Consider the following 20,588-nt stretch of genomic DNA (forward strand, 5'->3'; position numbering starts at 1 on the left):
TTTCATTCTCTCTCTATCTCTCTGAACATCCAGCTCTTGAAGGATGGAGGAAGATGATCTGTGACGAGTAAAGTGGTGCGTGTTGAAAGGGGCTGAGTGGACTGTGTGTTTGTGTCTTTCTAAGTGTGTGTGTGTGTGTGTGTGTGTGTGTGTATGTATGAGTGTATATGTGATTGTGCTTTTGCCTGTGTATGCATGCAAGTGTGAATATTGGCTTGTATGATTATTTCTCTGTATGTATATCGGTTTGTGTGTGTGCGTGTGTGTGTGTGTGTGTGTGTGAGGGAGACTTGCCTGGGCCGCGGTGCGTGCAGGTCAGAGGGGCATGGATGATTGGAGGAGGACAGGGACTTGTGGTGGCGGGGGCGCGAGGAGGAGGAGGAGGAGGAGAGGACGGCAGCGGCCGAGGCGGTGGAGGCGCGGGAGCCCGGAGTGTTTAGGCTGGGAGGGAGGGGGGAGGGGAGGAGGTGGAGGAGCGCCCCGCCCGACACACACACGTAGATATACAGACACACGCAAACATCGGAGCCAGAGACAGACACAGGACAAACAGTAATAGTCAAAGACGCAAACACAGACACACAAAGTAAGACACAATCACAGTCAAACACACACACACACACACACACACACACACACACACAGACGACAGGCATTCAGACAGACAGACACACACACACACACACACACCGGGCGGGGTTTGTGTGTAGGTGGACGGGGAGGTGAGGTGGAGCATGGTTAGAAGCAGCACTTGTCAAACACAGTAAGGGGGATGGGAGGAGGAAGGACAGGGAGAGAGGGGGTGGAGAGAAAAGGAGGACAGGATGAAGGATAGGAGGAAGTAGAGAGAGAGACAGAGAGAAGAGGGAGAGAAGAGTAGAAGCAAAAGTAAGGACTGGGACAGTGAGAAAAAGTTGGTCTTTTTTGCTGGTGTCATTGTTTCAACACGGTTTAACATGGAGGCCAATCGAGGCCAGAATCAAAAGCTGACTGTTCTTATGCCTTCATCTTTTAATGTGAAAACATATTAACACTGTGGATGAACCAACAGCACAAAAGACCAACTTTAGCTCACTGTCTAAACACTAGACTAAATAAAACAAACAAGTCAGGTTACAGACATTCCAGACTGTGCAGTGCAGAGCAACGACCCTCGCAAAATTAGGAAGCATTAAGGATCAGGATCCCCCAGTGTGTTACTGGTGGGCTAATTTGCCTCCCTAGCAGGCCTTACATATTGGAAAAATAAGATTCCTAACACAGCTTGAGGTGGCTGGCAACGGTGTCGAATGGAGAAACCCTGATTATGTAGTTTCTCCAAATCTCCTTTCAGATTACAACATTTTATTAACATTGGGCCTGCGGGACTATTTCACCATTCTGCCTTCATGCTTTCATGAATCTGCCACGGGGCGCGTCTGGCCTCCTTTGTAGGAAGTTGCCACAAACTACTGCCTAACTACTTTTCTGGGGAAAACACATATTATAGATTCAGGATCTATGTGGCGTGTTGTAAGGATAAGACACACACCATTTAGATCTACATTACAGGCAATTAGCTTACACTCTTATCCAGACATGAGTGAGCAGGTTAGGTGTTGAGTGTCTTCCAATTAGCAAGTAGGTAGTAGATCAGCGTCTGCCACCCATACTTGCAGCATTGTAGGTTTTATGACCTTCTCTGGCTGTCGAGCGCCTAACTGCTTCTCCCCCATCTTTCCTGTCCCTCTCCACTGTACACAATCTAAACTGTAACTGGAACCAAGAGTATTTTACTGAATTATTAAGGCAAAAAAAGAAAAAATGCATTGAACTTTTTCTGAACCCTTTGTTATTCGGCAAGGTTGCTACGGACTACCAAGCTCTGCACATTACTGATAGCTGTAACTTGACTTTATACACACACACAAACACACACACACACAGTGGAGCATGTGGTAGAATACTAAACACAGTGAGAGACAGGGGAGAGTGGTACCAGAGAGAGAAAGGGAAGGAGAGGCGAGAGTGAGCTGAAGAGGGAGCAGAGGAGTGAGCAGAGAGAGAGAGAGAGTGGGGCATTTATAGAGGTCAACCAAACAGACTGCTAATTACACAGAAAAGGCACACATAGCTGAGAGAGAGAAAACACACACACACACACTTTCTGACAGGGATTAGCATGGCTAGTGATGGAAAAATAACCGCATTCACTGGACAACCTGGCGTGTGTGTGTAGCAAGAGTTTGAGCATGTGTGATATGTATGTTTAAGCTTGTGCATGTGTCCGTGAGTTTGTATGTGTAGGGCCTCTGTGTGTGTATGTGTAGACATTTTTGTGTATGCGAGTCTGTGTGAGTGTGTGTGTAAGCCTATTAAGAGGCGAGTCTGGGGACCTTATAGCTAGCGCCAGTAAGAGTTAATATTCCATCACAAGTCTTCCTAATCTCCTTAGAGAGAGAAGGGAGAAAAGAAAAGAGAAGAGAGGGTGGAATAAAAAAAGACAAGAAAGAGAAAGAAAGCAGGAAAAAGAAAGAAATAAAGACAGACAGATAGAAAGGTGCCAAGTAAATGATGTAAAGTGATTTAAGATCCAGAGAGAGAAGAGGACAGACCCAGGGGGAAGAATACAAAGTGAGTGAAAATCAGAAAAACAAGGGGAAGAAATGGAAAAAAAAAAGGGAAAGAAGGGGAATGGGGGGGGGGCGGGGTACAAGTATACAAGCCCAAACTTCAAAGCATTAATGGTGATCAAAAAAATAACTTCAAAATCAAAGCAGATGACAACCACTGGGTTAGCAGAGCTTACCGTAGCTAAGAGACCCACAGTACTATAAAAGCTACGCTGTCTCAAATGACCACATCATCGCGGTGTAGCGCTTTCAGCCTCCAGGAAGAAATTTCAATATAAATGATTCAAGGCATACCAAGAATTTTCACATGACAAAAAAAAAAAAATCCTGGATGGGAGCGATAAAACATCTATTCCCAAAAGTGGGTCCTGCCCTGAAAAAAAGTTTGAAAACTACTGGTTTCAGTATTGGTGAATCATCATTTTTCATTTCTTTCTGATGTTCGCCCCAAATTTCTCAAGAGTAATAAGAGTTTGCAGCCTCAAAGTTTATTCAATTTAGGCGTACTTGTTAAGGGAAGGGTCCTAGGAAGGGCGCCACGTTGGGAACGAGGGGGTCATTTGAGACACATGAACAAGTAATAAAGCAGTAATGACAATGAACGCTACATAGTAGTAGAGGCTGTTTGGCATAATGGTTAATGCTTATGAATAGGCGCATGAAGCATATGGCTGGTTTAAGCATGAGTGGCGCGCGCAAGTGTGTGTGTGTGAGGTGTACTCAGCATCAGAAGCTCACCCAGCCCAGATCAAAGGAATACGCTTCACCATCGACTAGAATGGACAGCTAAATTTGGTGTATGTGTGTGTGTTCGCTCGCATGTGTGTATTGCCTTAAACAGATAGAAAGACCACATCAAGCAAATCTAATATGGACAGAAAGGTAGAGAGCCGGAAGGATGAATTAGAATTAAGAATGAGAAAACGAGAAAGGGGAAAAGGGAGAGAAGATAACCCTAAACACGTTCCAATGAAAGAATAGCAGAGATAAAGAGTAGAGCTCGACATTCACGGCTGAGCCTAACAGGACCTGACTGTTACTCGGCTTTGGGTCAGACTGGAAATCAAAAATAGTTTTAAAAAATACTGCTATTAGCAATTTATTATTAGAAGATTATTACCATTTTTTTTACATTTATTGGGTTTGCGCCCACTAAAACCTCTACCCTCCTACCCCTGGTTTGGGATTGGACAAAATAAATTTCAGGTTTGGTTCACCTGTGAGTTTGGGAAAGTCAAAGTCAAGTTTTATGATGAAGGGAAGGATAGAATATTATTAAAGAAAAAGAGCAGAAAGGGTGGATGTAAGAGTTGTAAGTACAAATGAGGCCGCTGTAAGTATGTCAGCATGTCTCAACCTGTATGTGTATATTTGTCTACTATTTGTGTGCGTGTGTGTGTGTGTGTGGGTGGGTGCGGGTGCGGGCGCGTGTGGCCATCAAATCCCGCCATTCCTCTGACTGGCATGCGTCCACTGGCTCATCATGGGTAATCTGTAATCTACTGGAGGTCTGGCCTAAATCCCCGGGAGAGGCTGTTTTCCTTGCCCAGGAGGGCTCACCCCGCCCTGGGGGACGGCTGCGGGCCTCCCTGGGCCAGCTGGCAGAGCGCTGGGGAGCACCAGCCAAGGCCCGGGATTCAGTCACTGAGACAGTTGTGGGACTGGTTCATTCACAAACTAGGGTGTGTGCGTTTGTAAGTGTGTGTTACTGAGAAACTAGCACCGACTCAATGCGGAGGGCGAAACAATGACTGCTTCGGCTGCCAATTGCAGACAAACAGGTAAGAGAGAGCGTGTGTGAGTACGAGTGTGTGTGGGAGTGCTTGTCCTTGACGTTCTGAATACCCAAGCACAGCTTCTTTTGTGTCTGTGTGTGTGTGTGTGTGTGTGTGTGAGTGCGTACCTGTCCTTGCCGTTCTGGATGCCCTGGCCCAGCGTGGCTCTCTCGGTCAGAGGAGAGTTCCTACTGCGACCTGTACCTGTGGACAGGATGCTATTCTGAAGGGAGAGAGGGAGAAGAAGAGAGGGATGTTAGAGATGAAGAAAAACAAAGAGAGAGGGATGAGAGGGTAGAGGAGGACAACGAAGGTTAACGACAGAGACAGAAAGACAGAGTTAAAGAGAGGGAGGGAGAGACCAGCACAGTAGAGGGAGGGACGAGAGAGTGAGTCAGTGAAGGAATGAGGGATCACAGGAGAGAGAGAATGTTAAATATGGAGTTTAAGTGAGTGGCCGGTTGTTTAGAGAAGCTGACTAGTAGTCTAATGGCTGCTAGTTTGATTCCTGCTATCAACAGTGACCAATTATTCCTGGAACGCCCTTGGGCAGGACTCCCACTCACCAAGGATGAGTAACATTAATTACCTACGTTAATTAAATCTTCTCCAAATAATGGACACGGACCATTTCCTGTAATGTATCAGTGTTGTTTTTCTGTAGCTTGTAAAAATAAACATTATCACAAAATTCCAACAGAACAGGAATTTGTATTCAGCTCTTCAATTCAAATCAATTATTGTCATTAAACTGGTACAATCACATATTCTACACAAATTCTACAAAAAACATTTTAGGTATAACTGTAAGATTGACATGAAACCAGTACACCAGTATTTTAAATGCAGTTGCAAATGCAGTTTGGAGTTGTATTAGAGTGAATAGAAGTCACAAGCTAAGGCAAACATCTAGTGCCGCAGCGTCTGCCACCCCACGGATTTGTGTGTTTGTAAGTGTGTGTACATATCAACAAACTAGCCTCATTTTGTTAACAAAACAATGCTCGCCTCAATGTCTGCAACCTCTGTATTTGCATACTTGTGTGTGGGTGTATATATACACAACTGTGCTACTTGTGCTTCTATATTGGTTGCCTATGTGCTTGTGTGTGAGTATGTGTGTGTGTTGGGACTTTAAATAAGCTTTATCTAGAATTATGAAGAAGGAAAAACCAAGGCACTCTTCCTCTATCAAATCTTTTTAAATGCCTTTAATAGGGTGGCGTACTAACAAGGAAATCCAAAAACATATTGGTCACATCTGTGCATTTCGGCTGAGTGCCTTCACCAGAGTGCACTTATTTTTTGATAGAGGAAGAGTGCCTTGGCTTTCCTTCTTCATGATTTTGTATTCAGAGCCCTGTCAAATGAACATACTCTAACTATTGAACTCCTTTTCAACTCAGGCAGCACTCCTGACAGTGTGTCATTCTTCCTGGAATAAGCTTTATCCACATTCTTAAACCTATGGCATTGGTTTTATGTGTGTGTTTGAGAGGGAGAAAGTGAATGATGTTACACTGGGAGAACGTGTCAGAAGAGGGGTTTCCATCCAAGTATTTTTATTATGTGAATTGTGTTTTATTGAATTAGAAAAACAGAGTGGAATTGGAACATTTCGATAGAATGTACTCAATATCACCAAAAAAAAGTTTTTATAGTCGCTCGAGGCAGAACGCCTTTTGTCAATAAAGAATGTATGCAATAAATGTCAATGAAAATGCATTACTGGATGACGTAGGATTGGTTCAATCACACAGTACAATTCAATAATTCAAAGTGGCTTTGGATGTTCTGAAAGGCTGTGAAATATCTGTCGACTACAACCTTACAGAAATGCCATACACACTGTCACTCCCATGGTTATACGGTGTCTGTCATGGTTGTATGGCCATTAGTCGGTACATTAGAATATAGCAAAGTGCATTTCTTTGTTTTCGTCTTTGGATAGCATGACATATGGTTAACATTAGGATGACACAAAAGAACAACAATGAGTTTCCAAACACTAATCAATTCTTGAAATACTCTGTTTTTCTGGTGGATGTGTTTTTCTATCCGCTCACATTCAGGAAAACTACAGTATTTATTAACTTCAACACATTTGACGGAAACTTACCTAATTTGCATTTTTTCCCCTAACATTTCACAAGTTGGCTTAAAATATGCTGAACAGTTGGAAGGAAACAGCCAGTGTGCATTTGTGCATCTATGTGGATCTGTATCAGAGAGCGTGTGATTGCAGTATGTATCAGTATCAGTAGTGTGTGGGAATCAATGTTTTAAGTGTGCATCTGTGTGTCTGTATTTGGTAATGATGGTGACCTAGGAAGCACATTATATTGATGCACTCCATTTATTTTGGTCTAGATAAGCGTGTCATCTAAACGCAACATGTAACGTAAGTGGTGTGTGTGTGTGTGTGTGTGTTTGGTCTCACGGTGGAGGGCGTGGCGCTCTTCTTGCGGTCGGAGGAGACCAGTGGGCTGGCCGGCACCTTGGTGGTGGAGCTGCCTGACGAACCCTTCCTCCCAGAATCCTCCACTGCACTCCGGTTGTCTCCCTGACCCCCCCTCTTAGAGTAGGAGGAGCCTGGATAGAGAGAGAGAGAGAGAGAGAGAGAGAGAAAATGGGGGTAGAGAAAATATGGACAGAGCAAAGAAAAGAGGACGAAAGGGAGAGAGAAAAGGTCACAAGGAGCATGACAGATGAGAAAGAAAGAAAGAAAGAAAGAGCATCAGACATGCCATTATTTAATGGTCAAGACCCTTTGACTTCTCCCCGTTCCCGTCTCTTCCATCATCCTCTGCTCTGTCTCCCATTTGTCTTCTTTCCTTTCATCACTCTATTCTAATAAAAATCTGTCTGGCCCTCACTTGTGGCTTTCCTCTGTTCAATCCCCTCTGCCAGCCCTCCGCCCTCAACTCAATCTTGTCTTCCCTCCCCTCCACATCCCCCACTCCTCCCTTTACTCCAACATACATCAAGCCCACCCTGCTCAGCCTATCACCCTTCCATCGTTCTTCGGCCAAATTCGCTCTTCATTTTCCCTCCTTTCCACAGGGTGACTACAGGTTTCCACAAATTTAAGACTTTAATGTCTGTTTTAAGACATATTTCACACCCAAAATAAGCAGAAATAGTTCAAAAAAAAAGTAGCAGTATTAAATCTGTGCAACCCGGAGTGCACCAAAAAAGGCAATACTTGTAAAAACTCTGGAACCGTATTTAAAACTCAAAGGCAACATTTAACCATATTTACAACCTTTAAATTCAAGGCCTTGAATTTTCATTCATTCAATTTCTCCACCCGCTTCATCCTTGTCAGGGTTTGCGGGGGGCTGGAGCCTATCCCAGCATACACTGGGACTGAAATTAGGTGATCCCCCCGTTTCCATCCCTCTGCTCCTGTCACATGGCCACCTCACTCTGATCCCCATCTCCTTCGCCCGCTCCACCCTTCCTTCTCACAATCCTCACCTCTCTACCCCTCCCTCTGTCCTCCCCTCCCCTCCATTCCAACACACACCAATCTCACCCTGGTCGGTGGCTCTGCGAGGCTTCTGGTTGGACGACACGCTGCGCTGTACCTTGGAGAGGCAAGACAGATACGCAAGTCAGTGTGTGCTTATGTGTGTTTCAGAGCGTCTACACACACATTCAGATGTAGACAAACCAAGTCCAGCTAACCAGCTCTTGTGCTAGAGGGGCAAGACAGATACAGGGGGCCGTGTGTGTGTGTGAGTGTCTAAGTGTGTGTGAAAGCTCTGTGCCTTAGGGCAGACAGGTTGGAGAGTGTTTGTGTGTGTTAAGAGCCATCGTTTATCTATGGCTTTGTATTTGGTTCAACTAGGAGCACTGAGATCTATGCATCTTAAAACTAGGAAAGACCTGGGTGGGATAGGAAAGATGCACTGCCATTTTGAAAATGGGTTGCTCAATTCTGGGAAAAAACAAAACAAAAAACACCCAGCCTCCTCATTAGTGACACCTAGACGTCAGCTACATCAAAGTAGCCTCCCGGACTAGTTTTTGGTAAAAGAATGTGGTTAGCACCAGGTCGGTGTCCGCCACCTCCTGTCAGAGCAGAAGGCTGATGGCATGAAATCCCTTTTGAAATCCTTTTGAGGTTTGTTCTTGTGTTTGAGGGAGAGAGCTAGGAACGAAGAGGGGGGGGGGGGGGGGGGCAGTGTATGTGTGAGGGAGAGTCTGTGTTCTCGCTGTACCTTGTGAGGCGGGGAGGGGGCGTTTATGTTGCTTACATCACTTCCTGGGCGGGGCTTGATCGAACCTTCATCCAGCTGAGAAAAAAAAACGGCAACAATACATCTGAATGTGTGTGTGTGTTTGTGTGTAAGGAGGAGATAGAGAGCCTCTGTGTGGGGGTAAAGCAGATATTAAAAACAGAGTGCAGATAGCGTGTGTGTTACGCTGTGCATTAGTGTGTGTGTGAGACAGTGTACCTCAGAGTTCCTATAGTCCAGCAGCAGGTACGTGGCCATCACATCGTTGTACTTCTGGTTCACCAGAGAGTCCTGGATCTCCTCCTGAGAGAAGCCCATCTGCAGCATGATGTCTGCATACACACACAAAAACAAATCTATAATAAGAATAAAGAACAACTTAAGTCATTAAGACATAATACCCATAAACAAAAAGCTCAAGTTGTCCTTGTGAGTGAATGTGTGTGTAAGTGAAAAAAGAACATCTGTACTCAAGTGTGTGTGTGTGCTGATGTGCATGCTTATCAGGGAGGGAAATAAACACCAGCCAGCAGCCAAAATTTATCATCCTTGGATACTGCCCAGTAGGTAGTAGTTTGTCAATACCAGCAGCCACTTGGCAGGTGTAGCTGAAGTCTGCTGAAGATCTATTATACTCTAACACCCATTTAGACTGGTAAAAATTCATATCGGCTAAGGAAATGTTTTCGATTCACCCTTCCACTGTGGCAGGTAGGGAGAAATGTGGTGTGTGTGTGCGTGTGTGTGTGTGTGTGTGTATGTGCCTACCTGTCCTCTTAGGGTCCTTGTAGTCTGGCTGGGGTTCGATGTAGGGTTTGAGTTCCTCCTCCTCATGACCCACATTCATCCACCGGTCCCTCATTATCTGCTGCTGGGACAAAGCCACGGAGAGACGATGAGAGGAGAGGAGAGGAGAGGAGAGGAGAGGAGGGGAGAGGAGAGGAGACATTAGTGACTACAATGTCGATGTTGATTTACACACTACTAGAATACAAGAGGTTGCACCACTAAAACACAATCTAACTAAGATCTAAATACTTGTGCAAACCCTAAGGCAGATGTAAATGAACCAAAATCGCAAAGTCACTCTCTGACAGTAAAGCTCGAGTGTTTCTGCACAGCATTTTTACAGTGCTGCCATGTCATTTTGCAACTCAAGCAGAGAGAGGATCAAACAGAAATTCTGTTTATCTATCTGAAATATAAATGGGGATCTAGTTAACTTTCAAGTGGCACCTGCAACTCAGCAAGGTAAAGCGAGCGGTAAGCATGACGATAGAGCTATATAGCTGATTGTTGTTTTGCTATCCATGCAAGCAATAACTTTCCATCCAAACTAGTTAGCATCTGACTACTTGTGGTGCAACCAAATTTAGTAACTCCTAAATCACAAACTAACAAGTATCTACTATGCCTCTAGTATGGACTTTACACCTCGGCAACAAACTCACACATTGCTGGTGCAACCAAGTCTGGTATATACTACTGTGTGTGCTACATTCTCCATTATGTTAGTGAATATAGCGTTAATCTTACAGTCACTGGTGTAACTATTGGGACAATGAACTACAGTTGACCTATTTTTAGGGTGACAGCAAGTTTTATCAAAGTTTTTGAGACCTATTTCAAGTCAAAACAAAACCTTGCATTTGAAATAAATGTGAAAATGCAGCAACGCACCAAGAAACCACAACAGACTAACTGAAATGTATTCAAGACATTTTAAGAGCTTGAGTTTAGCTACTGTGATTCATGACATTCTAAACTTTTTTCAGGTCCTGCAGTCATCTATCTTGTAACCTGTAACCTGTGTGTTCTGTGTGTGTGTGTGTGTGTGTGTGTGTACCTCAAGGCTGCCTCTCTTGGAGGGGTTCAGGATGAGGAACTTCTTGAGCAGGTTCTCGCAGTCTGTGGACATGTAGAAGGGAATCCTGTATTTACCACGCAGCACGCGCTCTCTCAGCTCCTGGAGACAGACAAGGGTGTAGAAAGTCAACACCAGACTCCAGATATCCACCTCCAAAAAACACAGATGTACACACACACTCCTTCTCTCTCACAGCGTGAGTAGGTGGGGGGATCTATGAAGCATACAGTGTTAATATCTTGTTTAAGGTTCTTTATTTATCTATTCAAATAATGATAGACTTGACTGGCCATCAATTGCTAAATAATTTCAGTGTTGTGCGTGTATATATATCCAAGTAGGTCATATTTAGGCTGCATTTTAGTTGCCATTTCATTTAGCATTCTCAGTATCTCAAGTCTCATTCTCATTTAATCGAACACCTAAACTACACACAAACTACACAAACTGGTTGCGACCCAGTTGCAGCACAGCATTTCAAGCTGCTACACCATTTTTCCATAACTCAAGGAACATAATGTACCATATAGGAGTACTTATCACCATTTGTTTGAGGGTGTAGGTCTACTGTAGCCAAATAGTAGGCGTCTCAGCAGCTATCCATAGATGACCTCATCTTGAACATTAATTTCAGTGACATTGGTTTATGTATCCACTATTTTATTTACCGACATGGTGATAAATGACTAAACTAAGCAAAATCTTGGTATTTATATACATTCATATGGCTCAAATGCGCAACAGACCGCTGCGTAGTCCGACAAAAACAGAAGTCATGCGTATCTCCAAAGTGGCAGCTCCGATCCAGCTCCATACTACGTCAGTGGATCAGGCTGCATTGAACTAAATGGCTGTGTATCTGATCCGACTCTTCCGACACAAACGGACGGAACAGAAACACTTCTGGTGTAGCTGAGCCGTGATGAGGCTTGCATTGGCCAAGTTGCTGCTGCCACATTAGCTGACCGTCACACTCCCATCTGATTTTTAGTTGTGTTAAGCAAGTATAACAAACACCTAATTACAAATGGGTTACCTTCTCAACTTATTGCGCATGCTGCATGCTTTCAACCTTGACCTCTTTATTCAGTATGTGTCTGCACTTGTAGTGTGATGCAAGTGAGCACTGACTGGGTGATAGGTGCTGTGAACAATGGATAATGGTCATTGTAGTTCACTAACCCACTTTCAGCCAGGTTTGAATGTCTGCTTAGTGGATCACAACATCCGAAACGCATTAAAAAGAAACATTTACTTGGGTGGGCTGCCCAAACATAATCACTGCAGGGGAAACACACACACTTTCTCAACTAGGTTCTGCCCTTCGTAGGGTAGGTAGAGGGCGCAGAATCCAGCATTAAGAATATGACTACCACCCCCAGAATCCAGACATCCACATAAACAAGAAAGACACACTCCTCTTTCTGACCTTGAGGTTCTGTCCGTCGAAGGGCAGCGAGCCGCTGACCAGTGTGTAGAGGATCACCCCCAGACTCCAGACGTCCACCTCGGGCCCGTCGTACTTCTTGCCCTGGAAGAGCTCCGGGGCGGCGTAGGGCGGGGAGCCGCAGAACGTGTCCAGCTTGTTCCCTAGGGTAAACTCGTTACTGAAGCCAAAGTCGGCTATCTTGATGTTCATGTCTGCGTCCAGCAGCAGGTTCTCCGCCTGGAGACAGACAGAAAGAGCGGCAGGGAGAGAGGGAAAGAGAGAGGGATGAAAGGAAAGGGAGAAAGATGTATAAAGATTTAGAGAGGAAGGAAGCAGGGAACGAGAGATAGATGGAAAAAGGGAGAGAACAGGGAAAGAGACAGGGAGTGATGTATATTAAGATGTAGATGAGAGAGAGTATTGTAGGACTGACCCACAGAGTCAGGTTGCTTTTTCCTGAATACTGCAATTGCCATATAAATGCAAAATACACAATGAGAAAATGAAAGACAAACGCTTAGGACTTTCTCTGTGTGATGTGATAATGTGTGATATTTTATGAATCCGCATAGGGAAATCCTCTTTTCTCTTGCCTCCCTCCACAGGGAGGTCAGAGGTCAGGCTCAGCTACAGAACAGCAGCCCTGGAGCTGGTAGAGATTCAGTGTCTTGCTCAAGGACAATTCAGCAGGGCAGCTGCTTGCAACACAGGGCTTAAACCCAGGTTATCTAACTGAAGGACAGACTTTAACCACTGGGACACCCTGCCGCCTTTAATGCTGTGTGAAAACGACAAAGTCTTTCTCTGACGTGCAACATTTGTAGGCCAGGGATTCTACCTCGTTTCAGATGGCTGTCTGAAACACCTTCCTCTCTGACTTAAAAAAAACCCCTGCAAGGTAAGAGTAGGGATTTTCAAAGTAATGTCCCGGGTCATGCAGGTAGCAGACTAGGGGCAAAGAGGGCGACTACAGTTAATTCCTGCGTGTGCGTGTTTGTATGCGTGCATGTGCGTATCCTTATTCCTAAACTAAGCCAGTGAGCAGGGAGGCTGGGGTTGCCTAGCAACAGGTGCGCTCTCCTTTTCACTTGCTCCGAATGCACGCTCTGCGGCTGTGCGTGTCAGTGTTAAGTAGAACACTATGACATCATCTCCAGGCTCTGACCTAAGAAACAAATGCACACCGGCATGCATGACAACACTCAAACACACACATTAAATGCCAAGACACTATAAAGGCAGGTATTTCTAGCTAAAATAATAGCCTCCACCTTGAATATATGGAAAACACAAACAAACAATTCACTGATTTAAATATTTCTAGTATAGACTATATGCTGTAGATAGTATAGTTATGAGGATTATATATTCTATATTAGTAGCATATATGTTAGATGACAACAGCAGTATAAGCTTCATATTGAACCATACAGCTGTCAGTTTCTGTACATTATTGCAGCAATTCTTCAGCTTTTTCAGCCCGGGACCCAAACAGAGTAGATTTAGTGTCACTGTGAAAGCCAGGCTCGTCAAAACACACTCCTGCAGCTTATGACCTACTACTGGCAGGCCTGTGATGGATTTCACATCACAACCCACAGATTAAGAGTGATTATAATAATGTGCAGGATGGTACACATTACAATAATGAGCATTGTCCGTCCTGCAGAAACCTCATATCTCCAACTCTGCCTTTTTTTGTTATCTCCAAAGTGTAGAGAACATTTCATGACCTTGGTCCTGAGCTAAATCATTGAAAACGCATACCAAAATGTCAAAAAATGCACAGGCCTCAATGGGGAAAATCAAACTGCTGACTTCCTGGAGATGAGGTTTCTGTATGGTTATTGTAACAGTAATCACGATAATGTCCTGTCTACAGGTCAGCCTGCTGGCACAATAAGAGGATTTACAACTCTGCATAATGCTGTGAAACAAACTGACCCGGAAGCATTAGATCGTTGTGTGTGTGTTGTTAAAATTTTGGTGCCTACTAATCCGAATCAAAGAGAGGGAGAAAAACAAATGAGAGACAGACGGAGAGACTGGGACATTAGGGACCACAATGGGACAAACACATAGATATACATGCAGAAAGGTGGGGTGTGTGTGTGTGTGTGTGTGTGTGTGCGTTTAAGCCCCAGCCCCAGAAGAGGAGCATTAAATCATCTTTGTGATTAACCTCTGGGTCACCTATTCAGCATTCATGGGGGCGGGATTTCATCTCAGAAGAGTCAAATCATATGAAGATTAATGCGGCGAGAGAGAGAGAGAGAGAAAGAACAAACCTCTGTGATGAAAAACAAGCACAAGAAGGGCACGAATGGTGTGTGTGTGTGTGTGTGAAGCTAGGTCAAAGTCAAGCTTCGATGCCCAGTGTAACTCAATAGTGTTTGTGTGTGTCCTCACCTTGAGGTCTCTGTGTACTATACACTTCTGATGGCAATACTGCACCGCTGACACAATCTGGAGAAAGAAAGAGAGAGAGAGGAGACAGGGGGGTGTGTAAGTAGAAAGACAATGAATGAAAGGGATTGAGAGCTCTTCATTAGGATTTCATCAGGAAGCAATCGTGAGCACATCCACACACAAACAAAAAATACACTCGGACACCTAGACACTATACACACACACGGACAATACACTCTTTTGATCTCTGTCAAACATGGCTGCAAATACACATTAACACAGAAAATACATCATATTCTCTAATACACATACCTGTCTGAATTTGGCACGGGCCTCCTTCTCCTTCATCCTGCCGTGGGCCACCAAGTAATCAAAGACCTCACCTGGACAAAGAGAGGAGGAAGAGGAGAGGTTAGCACCTAAAGTTGGTCTTTTTAAACTCCAAGTATTGGGACAGTGAGCTAAAGTTGTTCATTTAAAAGCCTAAGTATTGAGAGAGTGAGCTGTCCCCAAGCTGGTCTTGTTTGCTGGTGTCATTGTTTCACAGAAGCCAATTAATACCCATACTCAGAAGCTGACAGTCTATTATTTTCTGAGGCCAAATCCATATTGCATTGTTAATCAGCTGACAGTAAAATAGATGTAGTGACCCATGAATTCCCCTTTTGACTGCATCTAGATCAGGGTATTTATCAAGCGCTTCAGAGTAACAGAAATGGATAATGGGGGAGATGCAACTTATGAAAATGGTCAGTTTTTCATTGATGTGTGCATTTTGCTGTACTTTTTACATTCACAATGTCAATGGTTTGGCTTAGTCCCACAGTCATGAACAAAAGTCAGTGGGCAATTATCAAAATAAATAAAAAAAAACAGAGATAAGGAGAATTCTGACAACAACTCTAAGGACAATTTATATAAAAGAGACTGAAGAGACTGTAGCTTGAGGAGGGAGGGACATTTTTTGGTGGTGGGGAACCATTCCACTGCAACACACACACACAGTCAAGCCTCAGGGGGAATGATTTCACAGCGACACGCACTTACCTCCACTAGCGTACTCCATTACCAGGTACAAAGTCTTCTCTGTCTCTATCACCTCAAACAACTTGACTGGAGGTGGAGAGAGAAAGGGAAAGGTAGGGGATTGGAGGGGAAGGGGTGGAGGAAGTGCGAGGGAGAGGTGGGAGGAGGTAGAGTAAAAGGAGAGAGTGAAAGCAAAAGGAGAGATGGTGATAGAGAGAGAGAGAGGGAAAGATACAGAAGCATTATTATCATTCAACTTGAGCGCCTGACCTTGAAACACCAAGTCACGTACATTCTAATTTGAAAAGGCCCGGCGGTCTGGGTGGACTCGTGTCAGGCTGGAGCTGATTGTCAATGAATGATGATGGAGAGGAGACCTGCGCTTCAGAGTGACTCACCTATGTTGGGGTGATTCAACAGCTTCATGATCCTCACCTCTCGGAAGAGCTGGGAGGAAGGCAGAGGGAGAGCAGTGTCAGATACTCTGCCCAGTGTGTGTGTGTGTGTTGTTGTGAGCGTCCATCCACATTTATATTATGTCTTTATGTGAGAATGAATATAATTTGTACTTGCATGTGCATGCTCTTTGTAAGGGGGTGTGTGTGTGTGTGTGTATGTGTGTGTGCCCGAGTCCATTCATAGCTACATCACCTTCATGTGGTGGCATTGCGTGTGCAAATGGTTTTGCATTTGCTTGTGCATACTCTATCTTAGTGTGTGTGTGTACCCGTCCGTGGTTGCATCATATTTATATGTTGGTGACACTGTGTGTATATACTTTGCATTTGCTTGTGCACACTCTATATAAGGGTGTTTGAGTGTGTGTTCACATTTATTATTGCATTTACGCCGTAGCACTATGTGTGAGTGTGTCTCTATGTGAATGTCTATGCTACGTCGTTGCATTTTCTCATCGTGCGCTCTGTGTGCGCACAAGTGTGTATTCTGTCTTATGTCTGTTGATGCACGAGTGTTCAGTGTGTGTATGTGTTCAATGTGCGTGCGTGCGTGGTTAGAGTGTGCGCATGTAAGTGGACAGACCCCACCCTGCCACGATGAAAGGAAGTAATTGCAGCTTGTTTCCTGTAATTAAAACTCTCTCTGAAAACTAGACCACTTCAGAGAGAGACAGAGAGAGAGAGAGAGAGAGAAAAAGAGAGAGAGAGAGAGAGAGAGAGAGAGAGAGAGGAGAGAGAGAGAAGTGGGGGAGGAAGAGTGTCTTGAAAATGACTTCTGAGAAAAGGGATATGAGGGATTGAGGTTTGAATACTGCGTGTGTGTGTGAGAGAGAGAGACCCACCTTCTGCAAACTGGAGGAGTTGAGCTGTGTCTTATCAATGATCTTTACAGCCACCTGGGAACAAAACAACCACATATTGATTTATTATTACACATTTATTCATTTATTATACGGTGTGGCTTGTTGCAAACACAAACCTACACATGGTAACAGACGTGAGCACACTTCTAGCTAATATGACACATCATACACAAATACATGGGCACATAGCGCAGCAATGACACATACACACAGGCGCACACAAACAGAACGATACAATCTCAGCAGCATTAAGTGATAAACACACAATCACAGCAGGCGAGAGTTGCATAATAGGGTAGAACACACACACACACAGAGCTGAAGCATGGCTTATACCCATGCCATAATGAGGTCTATAGTTCATAATCCAACAGTGGACACCAGCAAGGGAGGCAAAGACCGAGAGATAAAACCAGAGAGAAAGCGAAAGAAAACTGAGACATAAAAGAATAAACAGAAGAATTGAGAAACAGAGACAGAGCGGGAGAGATAGAGAGTGAGAGTCAGGAAAAAAAGAGAAAGAGACATGGAAGCAGAGTGAGAGAAAGGATACAGAGTAGGGATGCAAATTTTCAGAAATGTCCTTAATCGATCGTCGGTCACGTTAATGACCAATTAATCGATTAATCATTATGTAAAAAACAGCTTTTGACATAGAAAATACAAAATACAAAATGCGTGTTTTTACACCTGTCTTTAGGCCTACTCAACAAGTTACTCAACCAAGCATAATTCAAAAGAGTCGGGACCCCCGACAACGGACGTCAGTGTTTCACAGGCTGAAAATGTTTCTTTAGGGTTCATTACTTTAAATTGTCTTTACATTGTGTCCAACGGAACCCAACTAACGGAATATGCAATGAAGTCTCTGCACTGCACTCATGTTAACTTTCTGAGTGTTGAGCAGTGTTAGAATTGTCTGATTGAAAAGTATCAAGTTACTCTTTACCGTTACAACACATGCGAGTTCGGAGAAATTGTGGAATTTTATATTTTTTTTCACGAACATTTTCAGAACGGGAGACGGACTGTCAGCTACTGCATCGCCAAATGACAGACATGACGTGATGCGCACATTAGACGCATTACAGAGTGATTTAGATCAATTTCTATACATTGATTAACTTTTTATGTTGTGCCGGCCGTGCCGATATTGTGGCGCTGCCACAGTTTATGTATTGGAAACAATGGCACAACAATCTACTGGTTTATTTAAGAATAAGAGCGTATCTACATGGTCAGGGATGAGTCCAGTGCGCAGCCTGGTGACACTCAGTCCATCCGCTGAAACACACGCTCTGGGGGAACAGCTGTCCCGGGTCGGGAGGCACAAATAGTGTCGCGCCAACTTCGCCAGCCGGGGGAATGCATTCTCTTTAATTGTGCTTGTAGAGGTGCTGTATTTCAACTTTGTATTACAATGTTTACAATGAACACTGTTATCTTTTTGGGTGTAATGCTTCCGCCCGCTTGCTTGGCATTCTTCTTCCTCTGTATAGGCGGTGAAAGTTAAATTGCACCCTTGTGGCGGTAAATCATTTCCGAAAAAAATGAGAAATAGCACATAACGTACATTATCGATTAATATATGCTTGATCGATCCAATTGTTAACGGTGATTAATCGATCGTCGATTAATCATTAACATCCCTAATACAGAGAAAATAACAGATTCAGACAAAAAGAGAGAGAGGCATAAAGAGTCAGAGAGAAATAGAAAGAACGACACAAAGAAACAAGGACAGAAAAATCGAGGTCTGCTTCTCTCGCCCATTTTTGTCTTTCACTCTCAACCAACTCTCCTTTCTTTCACTCCTCTTTCTGGTTGTGCTGGTCTGTCTGACTCCTTCATGCCCTCTGACTCTCCCTTGTTTTCTCGGTGTGTGTGTGTGTGTGTGTGTGCCAGCGAGTCACGTGGAGTGTTATCAGCGTGTCAGGCACAGAGCTGTCACACATTGACAGAGCCCGCCCACCCGTCTCTCTCTCTCTCTCTCACACACACACACACAGACCAAGAGTTGACTTGACTGGGCCCCAGACAGAGCCCAGCATGGGCTCACTGCAGACACAGCTTTTCCCTTAAAGAGACAGTCCACCGAGTTACGTCACATCTGGAATTCACAGTAAGCCGGAGACATTTGGGCTTCTCTATTCAAGCTGACAATGGTGATCTAATCTCCTGTAGCAGATGCATCGTCTGCGAAGCCTTGCGAGCCACCGGCCAGACCTGCCGAGTGTATCGCAGCGTCAACTCCCTCTGTCCCAGACAACCAGGGTGGCAGATTAACTCCAGCCATCAGCCAAACGCTGGGAAATTTTGACGGCGCCTGGTAGTAGACTTTGTCTGAACTCTACTTTCTACCACTTTGGCCAGTAAAGAACTATCGTCTGCTGCTTCTCTTCTACTCTAAATATTATATTTTTGGAGGTAAAGTAGTCACTGGCTAGTGGCTGGCCTAGGTGAATTTTGGAGTCCATCGGTCACTTAAACAGATGGACAACGAGGTAAAGTTTCCAGACCTGCTGACAATTTCACATGGGAGTGTGGCCACCTAATTTTAAGCTTAACAGACAAACCAAGCTGAATTTTTGTCTTATTTTACTTCAGTGGACAAAGGGTTAAAGTTTCTACATTTGTCTTGCTGCTGCCTTAAAAAGGCCTTCTTAGCACTGCTGGTGTTTGTCATTGAAACAACAACACTGACAAGCCAGTTTCTAGTTAAATGAAGTGTCAATGGAAAAGCATTTCTCCAGAACGTGACAAGTGCTTAGTAACTAAAAATAAAAGACTGAAGTTCAGAATGTCAAGGTGACTTTGTAAGTGGATCCAAAGGATAGGTTAGGGCTCAATCCACTCTAGCATGGTGTGTGTGTGTGTGTGTGTGTGTGTCTACCTCTTTGCCGGTGAGGACGTGTCGTGCCAGCTTGACCTTGGCGAAGTTGCCCTTGCCGATGGTTTTCAGTAACCGATAGTTGCCGATGTGCGGCTGGTCGTCCGTCGTGGTCGTGGCAACGGAGTTCCGACATCGCGGCATGCCTGAGCGGCCGGACGACGATTTGGAGTCCTGCGAAGGGAGGAGGAAAGATTTAACCATGAGGGGACAAGATTGCTACATCACTTCTTCCTTTAATAAGCAGAATACAGCGAAAAGTGACAGGAAAGATGGGAGAGAGCGAGAGAGAGAGGATGACATGGGGCAATTTATTTGTAAAGCACTTTTCAAAACAAAGTTACAAAGTGCTATGAGGAAACTAAAATCAAACTTGAGACAGTTGATACATTGCAAACTGCAGTAATGACACTTGTTTACAGACTATACAAGCAGGAGTAGTTTTGATTCTAGACTTAGGAACAGTCAGGAGAGTAATAGTCTGTAGACCTAAGGCTCCACTTGCTTGTAGGGTGTTAAAAGATCTGCAATATAATCTGGTGCCAGGATTAAGATGAAGATTTAGACCTTTTGGAATGGACAGCCAATATCGACCAGGATCTCCCTGGCTTCTGGAGAGGCTTAGATGGCTAAAATACAAGTGGGTTGGATTTTGTACAAGCACAGAGAGGTGAGGAATCTCTTATCACTCAACACACTGTGTGAGAAAAAAAATAAAGCTACTGGAACCCAATCTGAAGCGCTAATGGGAAGAAAATATGCACTTGGAGCTCATTCAACAGCCATCAGCAAAGAACAGAAACAAAATGAGCAGCATTTTGTGAAAAAACAAAAAGGTGTACTGCCTTATCCAGAGAAAGCTCTGAATAACTGAGCAGTAAACGCACTGCTTACAAATTACTGATGCACTTTTATTGGAGCAGCATGAAAAAGACCGAAGTTTCCCTCCATGTTCTCCCTTATTTCACTTTTAGCAAAAAGTATGACTACAAAATGTTCTGCTGGCTTATATTTT

General features: G+C 44.1%; 1 protein-coding gene across 10 annotated transcripts in view; it reads right to left on the bottom strand.

The window, feature by feature from the left end:
• Positions 1-20,588, bottom strand: part of mark2b (MAP/microtubule affinity-regulating kinase 2b) — a 51,218-nt gene that overhangs the window by 14,018 nt on the left and 16,612 nt on the right. For 6 of the 10 annotated variants that reach the window (XM_078291605.1, XM_078291602.1, XM_078291601.1 and 3 more), the window contains exons 2-15: positions 19,577-19,747; positions 16,663-16,716; positions 15,761-15,809; positions 15,384-15,449; positions 14,649-14,719; positions 14,337-14,393; positions 11,928-12,164; positions 10,478-10,597; positions 9,400-9,499; positions 8,851-8,987; positions 8,614-8,688; positions 7,926-7,977; positions 6,828-6,979; positions 4,516-4,610 (exon numbers count right to left, since the gene is read on the bottom strand). In XM_078291605.1, the coding sequence (XP_078147731.1) occupies positions 4,516-4,610; positions 6,828-6,979; positions 7,926-7,977; positions 8,614-8,688; positions 8,851-8,987; positions 9,400-9,499; positions 10,478-10,597; positions 11,928-12,164; positions 14,337-14,393; positions 14,649-14,719; positions 15,384-15,449; positions 15,761-15,809; positions 16,663-16,716; positions 19,577-19,747 (1,436 nt within the window). Of the gene's footprint in view, positions 1-294; positions 442-4,515; positions 4,611-6,827; positions 6,980-7,925; positions 7,978-8,613; positions 8,689-8,850; positions 8,988-9,399; positions 9,500-10,477; positions 10,598-11,927; positions 12,165-14,336; positions 14,394-14,648; positions 14,720-15,383; positions 15,450-15,760; positions 15,810-16,662; positions 16,717-19,576; positions 19,748-20,588 lie in introns of all 10 variants that reach the window. The other 4 variants (XM_078291606.1, XM_078291600.1, XM_078291603.1 and 1 more) reach the window with 4 other exon arrangements.

The sequence above is a fragment of the Centroberyx gerrardi genome, chromosome 23 (genome assembly GCF_048128805.1).
Source record: "Centroberyx gerrardi isolate f3 chromosome 23, fCenGer3.hap1.cur.20231027, whole genome shotgun sequence".
Classification (NCBI taxonomy): domain Eukaryota; kingdom Metazoa; phylum Chordata; class Actinopteri; order Beryciformes; family Berycidae; genus Centroberyx; species Centroberyx gerrardi.